Here is a 10626-nt window from a genome sequence, read left to right as displayed (position 1 = left end):
GGATCTCTGTGAGTTCGAGGCCAGCCTGGTCTACAAGAGCTAGTTCCAGGACAGGAACCAAAAGCTACGGAGAAACCCTGTCTAGAAAAATCAAAAAAAAAAAAAAATGTGGTTAGTGCAAATAAGACACTGAGTTTATTTTATTTAACAATGAAGTTGCTACTTGTGGCCAGTGGCTACCATACTAGACAACAAAGACCCTTCTAGGCTTTACATTAATCAGTTTCCCATTACAATAACAAAACAGCAAGACAGACTCAGACTGGGGAGTTTCAGGCCATGGTCCCCAGCTGCCTTGGGGACTGTTGTAAGGCAAAATCTTGCAACTGTGAGGACATGAGGAACAAGATGCTCACCACAGAGCAGCTGAGAAATAACAGACAGCAGGCGGGCGTCCAACCGCCCCTTCATGAATGTCCCCAAAGACCAGACTTCCTCCCACCAGAACCTTTTAAAGGTTCTACCACCTACCAACAGCACACGCTGGTAACCAGGCTTTACCCCATGGGTAAATATCCTTTGGAGGATATTTATGCAAAGCCCATTAGTCAGCACTAAAAGTATGTTCCTTGGTAGCATCTGAGCATTCCCTATGGTCTGGACACTCCTGGAGCATCCGCTCCCAGACTTGGAGGGTAAGACGACCAGTATCTCTCCCAGTCTTGATGGAGGACGAAATTCTACATGTCCCACCTCAGCCTGAGTCACTCTGTATCATCTTAGCCTTCCCCCAACTGCAGACTAGGCGGCAAGCCTTCTACTAAAGGAGAACAGACTGTCAGATGTAAGGCTGGTGAGAGAAGGAATTATCTCAGTCATTTATTTGGCTGTTTGTCTCCCTAGTGGAAGGTAAAATCCACCAGAGCAGAATTCCTCCCAGCACCCCTTCCTCTGCCCACCCAGGCGTGCATATATACAAAGCAGGTGTTAAACATCTGATTAATTAATTAATAAGTAACCGCAAGAATAGTACTCATGTGTCAGGAACCACAGAGCCTTAACTTTAACTAACTAAACCTGGCATATGCATAATTCAGCCTGACGGTGATGGCTCTTTAGTGACCCTTACCAGAGATGAGGATGCTGATGCACAGGGGGTTAAGGAAATGTGCCCACAATCTCGCCGATGGTTGAGGACAGAACCACAATCTGAATCCTACCACATATGCCGTTCATTCCCTTAAACAGACTAGGGATTTATAGTCTCACAAGCACCCGGGTTTCTCCACACTCTACCCCTCTGCCCTTCCTGCCACATAAGAGCTCAGCAGCTATGAAGCATCTCTAACGAAATATGTCTACACAGACAGGGTAGCAGTGCCACATGAAGGGCTCGACAAACGACTCAACCCAGGAGCAAGTGTCTGTAAGAGGCCCGGGAGTCAACACACTTAAGGCAGAATAGCCCAAGGCTCTGAAGATCCCAGTCCTCGCTAAAGGGTTGTAGACAGCCCAGACAGGAGGAAATACAAAATCCTAAGGATGTGAGGTGTAAAGAGGAAGTTGTGCTGAGCTACGGGGAGTTGTTCGGGGAGAGGTAGGGGAAGAAAACAGAAAACCCAGAATGAGACTATCTATGCTTCAGAATCTCATGCTGGGTTGCAGACTTGTCTCTGAGAAGAACACTAACCAGAGAGCTGCTTCGGGCAGCCCAGCACACCACAGAACCCGAGCAGGGCATTCAGCTGCATGACTCTAAGGGTGGGTGACGCCTGAGTCTCAAATGAGCGACCTCAAGTGACACATTACAAAGGGCAGATGGGAAGTGACCCCATGCGAGAAAGAACGACGCAGCAGACGGGGGTTCCTCTGGAAACCAGACTCTTGACTGCTCTTTCTTACACCTGTGGGTAGGTGGTGACATCTAACAATGCACTTCCTAGGATCACGGAACTACATCTTCCTATCTCTTACTCATCGTCTTCCATGAACCCACTTCTTTTACCCATCCCTCGCAGAAGACTAGAATCTACTCTCAACACGTTAATTTGCATCTTTTCTATGTCCTACTCAAGTTAGCCAGTAGGTCTTTATTTCTAGCCTAACCTAACTCAATGCCTGTAACAACAGTGTGCACAGGGCCCAGAGAGCAGGTGCAAAATGCCTATACTGAACTAAGATGTGTGATAAATCAAAACACCCTTCAGATCCTAGGTACAAAGAAGGCAAAACATCAGCAATTTTACACTGATTACAAACAGCACTAATGTATATATATTGAAAAGTATATTCAACGAAAATAGTTGGGCTATATTAGGCTAAAGAAAATATATTGACACTCATTTTATATTTTTCACTTATTTTAACACGGTGAGTTAATTTTTTGTTGTTACACAGGTGGTTTGATTTCTCTTAGAATTACTCTACAAAATATTTCAACTAAGGCCGTCCTTCAAATACAGGCTTAAAATCCCAACTGACACCCTAATAACAAGGCATCTCAATTTCTACATTAATAAAACAGAGATGCTAAGTGTGCTGAGCTTGAGCTCTGGGGTAGCAGATGTTCACCATCATACTCAATCAGGGTCCTTGTTTTTTACATCCCACCCAAAACACCACAAAAACTCAAAAGTTAACTTAGATACAACATTTCAACGGTCTCAGATCAAAGCTCAGGGACCTCCTTTGACCATTTCTCTCCTTTCCATCTCTCAGTCTAGTCTGGTCCTTTCCATCTCTCAGTCTAGTCCGGTCTTCCCTGGCCTTTCTTTGCTCCTTCCAGCCTGCTGTTAAAACACCTGTGTCAGGCATCCTTGTCACTACAACGCAGCCAGTGCCTGCATTTCCCCTGTAAAGCAGTCTTCCTGGATTGTCAATTTTACATAAAGGGAGCATTAACAACATACAGCTTCTTTACACACGCATCCAGCCATTGATTTAAGTGTGCTGGAGAAGGCTATCCGTTTACAGAGAGGAAAGACGACGTTCAGAAAGATAACAATTCTAGCTCCATTCAAAATCTCCTAGAAAATCATCCTAACTCTGTAGCTCAACATTAACAGGACACAGACCTGCTCCACCCCAGCGTTATCTCTGCTCCCCAACAAAAACTCCCTGCAGGAGTCAAGCAAGTCTCCACTCAGGGAAGTAATGGCTCCCACCCACCTCAGAAATATGAGGTCCTCCATTAACTTATAAAATCACCTGGGGCCAAACTAATATCCCTTCTGATCCTGCAATAAAACTCTTGTCTTGGGCCTCTCACTGTGGTCCACAAAAACCTATCAGGGGATAAATGTCACTTACAATCAGTTGCCCTGGGCAACTGCACTAAGCCCCACCTGGTTTTTCTTTTAATATATATATATCCATGTCAAGCATGGATTGCTACATAAAATACAAACTCATCTAGCAAACAGTGTAATATATATAAATGACTTGGGGCTGGAGAATTGGCTCAGTGGTTAAGAGGACTTGTAATTGCCGAAGATCTGTGCCCAATTCCCAGCACCCACATGGTGGCTCACAACCATCTGTAACTCCAGTCTGAAGGGATTTGACACCCCCTTCTGACCTCACTGGACACCAGGCACACACATGGTGCATGTACATACAGACAAGCAAAACGCTCAGATACATAAATAATGACATAAATTTTAAGTAAATAAATGACTTGTAGACATTGTCACTGAAATCATTTTTAAATACGATTTAGCCAGGCGGTGGTGGCGCACGCCTTTAATCCCAGCACTCGGGAGGCAGAGGCAGGCGGATCTCTGTGAGTTCGAGACCAGCCTGGTCTACAAGAGCTAGTTCCAGGACAGGCTCCAAAACCACAGAGAAACCCTGTCTCGAAAAACAAAAAAAAAAAAAAAAACAAACTCCGATTTAATCAACTTATTTCTCTGCCCATAAAATACCTGTTGAAAGGTTTCATTGTCCTTTCAAGTTCATTATCTTCTCTACTCATGAAAATAATCCTGGAAAGGTCACACTGTCCCACCCTCAGTCATCCGAGATTCAAAGCAGAGTGGCTGTGCTCAAGATCGGCCAGCTTACAAAAGGCAAGGCTGGGACTGGAGCCCGTGCCAGAAGTCCGGGTCTCCTTCCAGTACCCTCATCTCCCTTTATCTCCCGTCCCTCCTCGCCTTCTAAGAAGTTAAGGAAAAGAATGAAGAGAGACAGTAAGAGTTCTTGATGCCGACAGCAGACAGGGGAAATTAATGACTTCAAAAGAACATTCGCCTGAAACAGCGTTTTTCTTCCTCCATGATTTGCCAAGGGCAAGTGATGATTTGCAAGACTGAATTTAAACCCCGCCATCCTGTTAGCTGTGGAATAAAAATTTCCATCTAAACCTAAAACCAGTCCTTTAGCAGCCTCCAAAGTTGGACGGTCTCCACCTTCGCGCTTACCATCTTAGCTGCTGCCACCAATGAATAACTACAGAAGAAAACAACCTTCTGAGGGTACAGTACTTGGTCAATAAGGCCAACAGGCACTCGCTGCTCCATGTTAGAACCCATTAATCTTCCCACACCTAACTGTCACAGGGAATCGAGTCTTTAAAAGTATGTCTGTGTCAGGCATTCCGATTTAAAACAGAGACACAAAGAACCTCAGTTCCGTGCAGTCCCGATGCATGAATGGCCACATTGTTGCGTATGCTCCCAGCACACTGCAACTCAGAGATGCAGAGACGTGGACACCGACCCAAGACGGCCCAAGCCCACGAACAGAGCCGAGAAAACGAGGATCATGCAGAGGCGCCTTACTCCGTCTCCGCCGCAGCCCTGGCCTCGCCAGCCTGGCCCGGGCTAGCCTCCGCGGGCGGCCGCCGCCCGGGTCCCCGCCCCCGGCTCCCACAGGATGCACTGGCAGCCCGCGGCTCCCACAGCCGCCCCCGCTCCTCGCGCTCCCGCCCGCGGCCTCCACTCACCCAGTTCTGCGCGTTGTTGCTCAGCTTGACTTTCTTGCACAGACTCCCAGGAATCTCCATGGCCGCAAAGCACGGATGCCGGGCTGCGGAGCGAGAGCCCGGGAGCAGAGCCTGAACCGAGAGGCCGGGGGCGGGGCGAAGCAGGGGAAGGGGCGGGGCCTGCTCGCTGGGCTCCGGGCGCGCGCTGACGTGCGCCCTGGCTCGCGTTCGCCTGGGTCTGAGCTCGGCGTCTCTGCGGCGTGGAGGGCGGAGCGAAGCGGGAGGCGCGGGGTCTGAACCTCAAGGTCCAATCACCAGGGGCGACGCTTGAATCTCCGCCTTGACCCAGGAAAAGGGGCGGGGCCTGAGGGTTAATGTAGGCGGGCGGCGGGTGGCGGGAGGGACACCTCTCCGGATGCTGGGCACGCGCACTGAGTGAGCAGGAGGGCGGCCTGCGGAGGGGCGTGGGAGATGCTCCGGGCGGAGGCTGTTTGGGGAAGAAGCTGACGTGGACTTGTGCTGCTCTCTAGTTTTCTTCCGCTAGCCTATGGCTTCCACACGCTCGATTTGTGCACTTATCAACCAGGCCACCTTCCAAAAATGTTTCCCAGTTATCTTAGTGACTAACTCGTTCACATGTTGCTCATCGCTTTAAAATTCTACTCAGTGCATCAATAGTTTCTCATCCACGATTGGAACGCATTTGTAAGGTGCCTGTTCTGCCATTTGGAGACACACACACACACACACACCGCTTCATATCAGGATGTTTCTGTGCCGTGTTTGTCACCGCTGGCTAACCGCAGAGGGGCTTCTCTAGTACTTGCTACTGATAGAGCATTCAAGTCCCCTAGTAAAAAAGCAGGAATGATCACCTATAAAGGGTGCTTTCAACCTCGTCTATTCCAAGACCAGTCATTAAAAAATGGAGCCTGGGGGCGAGAGGCCTCCTCCAGGAGTTATAGTCCCTGTCTTCCCATCCCCATAACCTTCTGCTCCTGGACCACAATCACACAAACAGCAGTTCGCTCTGCCCCGATAGCCAGCTGCCAGCATCACATACACGGATACGCACACGGACACATACAATACCTAAGGCCTGCTAGGTTAGCCTCTTGCTAGCCAGTCAACCCCTATTAGGCCACTGACAAGATCTCAAATTAGCCCCTCCCCCACATCTAACCGTAGTCATCATTACACACATACACACATGCAGCATACTGCCCTCCACCCCCTAGCCACCCTCTCCATTCCCAATATTGAGTCAGACTGGTACTTATAAAATGCAGCTCTATTCTTGTTCCTCCACCACTTAAAATGCCAATGTTTCTCTACAGCTCTATCTAGAGAATTCTTAATGTAAGGGGCTGGATGTAGGACTGAACTCCGATACAGCCAGTATCGGAAGGAGACTAAAAGAACATTCCAGAATAAGGACAACGAAGAACAGGGAAATGTGCATGAAGCCCAACAGCACGGATTTATGAAAATGTCATAAATAAAAAAAAACATTCTTTTGTATGCATCTAAAATATATTTTTTTTTAAAAGATTCCAAGATTCACGTAAAGAAAAATAAAGTGCCGCCTCGGGAGCCAGCCCTTACTTGGAGAGTCTCCATTCCTGGGTGAGTGGTTCTTAGATACACTCTGAGCCGTGGGAGTGCTCATTGATCATAAGCTGATTCTTACTGCTAAGCTCCGTTGAAGCTTTCTCACATCAAAAAGGACGCAATTGGAAGACTAGTGAGACAAGCACAAGATGAAGAGACTATGAAGTGTGTTTAAGTCCCAGTGTTTCTTTTTTTATTTTTTTTTTTTTTTTGTTTTTCGAGACAGGGTTTCTCTGTGGTTTTGGAGCCTGTCCTGGAACTAGCTCTTGTAGACCAGGCTGGTCTCGAACTCACAGAGATCCGCCTGCCTCTGCCTCCCGAGTGCTGGGATTAAAGGCGTGCGCCACCACCGCCCGGCTGTCCCAGTGTTTCTAAACATAATTTAAGGACTGGCCAACCTTGGGAGCTGCTACAGAACCAGCTTTTTATTTTTAGGTACACGAGAGTTTTGCCAGCACATATGATTATGCACTGTATTGGTGCCTGATGTCCATAGAGCCCCAAGGAAAGCATCAAATCCCTTGGAACTGGAGTTACAGACAGTTGTGAGCTGCCATGTGGGTTCTGGGAATCAGACGCAGGTCCTCTGGAAGAGCAATAAGTGTTCTTAACTGCTGATAAATCTCTCCAGTCTGTTAACTGATTTTTAAAACTGGTAACAGAGAAAGAAAGTATTTGCTCTCCCTTCCCTGTGCTATCTATCTATCTGTCAGGTGTCAATCCAAACTCAGGAACTGCAAAAATAACAAAGGTTTACTTTGGGGCTTCAGAGCTCCAGGTCGGGAGAGAGAGTTCAGATAGTTGGGAGTCATTGCTCTGAGGGAGGCAAGTGTGCGAGTTTAGCAAGGGGTACTGGATGCTGAGAAGGAACAGGGGCTCTGTGGCTCACAAAACATAGACAAAACAATGTCAAAACGGAACAAAAGTGTCCATAAAGCAAGAGTCAGATAAATTTTTGATATGTAAGCTGAGCCACTGAACACAATATAACTGTCAAATCATTGCGGTCACTACAGATATCTGCCCAGGGTGGCATTGACTAAAACTCCTATCAGACAGTAGTTTGGAAAATGGTGAGTCCTGCTTCCTAATGGGTACTCAGATGTGTGGCCTTAAAAAAAAAAAAACAAAACTGTAGAGCTTTTGACATTTCCCACTTAACCAAAACCACACCTGAGAGAAAGTTTTCTCCTATGCTAATAAAGTGTCCTGGCCTAACTTCTTCCCAGTTGCTCTGAAACCCTGTGAATACTCGGGTCATACCAAGGTTTTCCACTGGCACTGGTGGGAACACAAACTCCTTCCAGCCATTCCTCCTCAGGCCCGTTTAAGGGGTATTCACCTGAGTCGCTTGGGTTTGCCTGCCTGCTCTCCCTCAGGTGGACTCTGCAATTTGGATCTCACTCTGGGCATGCTCTCCTCCTTCCATCCCTGTTAGGCTTCCCCGCCTCATGTCCCTACCTCCCCGGACAATGGTCTCTGTGGGTAATAAGATACGCAAGTATAGGACTTCATTTATTTTTCCCATTGCTACAGGAGTTTTAAGGCAAATCCCTTGCTGCTATAGCCCCAGCAGGTGAGGACGGGCCCTCTATCTCACCTGTCACAATTTGCCAATTTAAGACATAAGTAATGCTGTGAAGCAAAGGAGATTAAATCAGCGTGACACTTTGGGAAGGGGAACACATAAAAGGCTACAGTAACCCCAAGTTTTACCTTTAGGGCAGTGATATAAGTTTCAAAATTAAGTAGAGAAAGGATTGGAGGTGGGAAAGAAGATGAATTTGTAGTTCAGTAAAGTGTGGTCTGGGTGATCTTTATCTCAATTCTGGTTCTGCAAGGGGACCAGAAGCAGTTCTCATTGCCTGAAGGGAACAATCTGGTACCCATAAGATGATCACTCTGACTCCTGAGTAGTGCCTACCCATCATAGATAATTTTTTGCATGTAGGATGTGACCCATCCTTTGATGCTCTACTGTTCCAACCTAGATGACTTCAGGTTTAGGGACAGTGGCACTTCACTTAACTTTGTCCCTGAAGCCTTAAAGGAAAATGAGATAGATTATATCTCAAAGGGTTTTAAATGGGCATTCCTAGAGTGATTAACATGAGTCCACGCGGAGATTAAACAGGCTAAACTGTAATGTGACAGACACAAAGTGAGCACAGATATGTGAGGCTTTCAGCCTGTGTTTCATTACCCTGTTGTCCCATTCTTTTTAGCAAAGACAGCTTCTAATGTTTGATATCACTGCTTCACTGTCCAATATCACTGATATCACCACTCTCACCTGCCTGTTACCCATGCTCAGGAAACTACTGTTTGATACATACTGTGGTGATTTAAAAGAAAATGCCCTCCCCCCAAAAGAAAGTAGCACTATTAGCACTCTGTTGAGGTAGGTATGACCTTATTGGAGGAAATGTGTCACTACTGAAGCAGTCTTTGAGGTCTCATATATGCTCAAGTCATACCCAACTTCTCAGACTACTTCCTGTTGCCTGCATATCAAGATGTAAAACTCTCAACTCCTTCTCCAGCACCATGTCGGCTTGGATGCCACCTTGTCCTACCATGATGATAATGGACTAAACCTCTGAACTGTGAGTGAGTCTCATTAAATGTTTTCCTTTATAGGAATGGTCATGGTGTCTCTTCACAGCAATAGAAGCCCTAACTAAGACACATACCTTTGTTGGGTTTCCCTAGCTGTTTCATGTGAAAATATATCTGGTCTCTGCCACCTTATCTACATAGAAACCAAACTGGCTTTTTAAATGTATGATGGTTGTTTCTTTTTGTGTGATACTTTATGATAGTAACTGTCATTTTAAGTTTAAAAATGATTTCAGTGTACTTCCATATACAATGTAACAGTCCCCTCTTTTTGGCTGGAGAGGGGAATCAAGTCTCACAAAGAGCCTAGTCTTATGTCTTGCCATGAAGTACAGGCTTATCTTGAAGTTATAATCTCCTGACCCAAATCTCCCACGTGGTAGGAGCTTGACAATTGAAGTGTGCCAATCTTCAAGTGTGCTAATCACTTTTAATATGTAAATTCCTCCTCTAATCACTTTCATTTCTCCACAGCCTCACTAAAAGCCGGGGTGGGGGAAGATTCCAACCTAAGTTATTATGGAAATGAATGGAATCTCTGAGATTAAAGACCAATGAAAGCTGGGTATGGTGGCACATGGCTTTAATCCCAGCACTTGGGAGACAGGCAAGTGGATATCCATGAGTTGAAGGTCAGCCTAGTCTACATGTCAAGTGTTCCAGGCCAGTCGATGTTACATAGTACAATCTTTTTTATTTATTTGTTTTTTTTTTGTTTTTTTGAGACAGGGTTTCTCTGTAGCTTTGGAGCCTGTCCTGGAATTCGCTATGTAGACCAGGTTGGCCTCGAACTCACAGAGATTCGCCTGCCTCTGCCTTCCGAGTGCTGGGATTAAAGGCGTGAGCCAAGACCACCCAGCCACATAATACAATTTTGTCTTCAAAAACAAAACAAAACTAAACTAAGACAGAAGGAGCTGGGTGGTAAAGTCGTTGTTAAAGTCATTGGAGTACCAGCTAACAATTCTCATGTTGTGATATTAATCTGACAGAATTGAACAAGTAAGTAGATGGATGGATGGCACTGATGGGGATTGAAACTTAAGGTAAGAGGAATTCTTAGTTAAATTTAAATATATATATAAATGTGTATGTGTGCATTATGCATGTGTATGTAAAGAGTGTATGTGTCTTAGTCTGTTTTCTATTGCTGTGATAAAACAAATCCCAGCTCTCAGGATGGAAAGGCAGGAGAACCAGAAATTCAAAGTCTCCCTTAGCTAGCTGGTGAGTTTTAAGTCAGCCTGGGGCCCAAGAAACTTTGAAACAAGAAAAGAGAGAGAAGGGATGGGAGACAAAGGAAGAGAAGGATGCTAAAAATAAATAAGTGGGTTTTGTGCAAGGATCTGTCAAAGGAACACAGGAGCCAACTGAGAGCTCCCAGTGGTCAATGGTGAGAACATTTGACCAATGGTGATGCTGGAGTATCGGCAATGTAAAACCAACCGCTGTGAATCTGCTGGTACACACGCGTGACTGAGTGAATTAATGGAGAAGGAAGAGACCTCCCGTGCAGAATTTCAAATAGTTGATGT

The 10626-nt window shown here is 46.0% G+C and overlaps 1 protein-coding gene across 1 annotated transcript in view; it reads right to left on the bottom strand.

The window, feature by feature from the left end:
* Papss1 (3'-phosphoadenosine 5'-phosphosulfate synthase 1) overlaps positions 1 to 5084 on the bottom strand; it is a 69431-nt gene extending 64347 nt beyond the window's left edge. Inside the window, exon 1 of the mRNA XM_005357296.3 lies at positions 4883 to 5084. Within this exon, the coding sequence (XP_005357353.1) occupies positions 4883 to 4942 (60 nt within the window). The 5' untranslated portion in view covers positions 4943 to 5084. The remainder of the gene's footprint in view (positions 1 to 4882) is intronic.
* Between the last annotated feature and the right edge of the window lie 5542 nt (positions 5085 to 10626).

The sequence above is a fragment of the Microtus ochrogaster genome, chromosome 21 (assembly GCF_000317375.1).
Source record: "Microtus ochrogaster isolate Prairie Vole_2 chromosome 21, MicOch1.0, whole genome shotgun sequence".
Classification (NCBI taxonomy): Eukaryota; Metazoa; Chordata; class Mammalia; order Rodentia; family Cricetidae; genus Microtus; species Microtus ochrogaster.
This window is presented reverse-complemented; position numbering and strand designations above follow the sequence as displayed.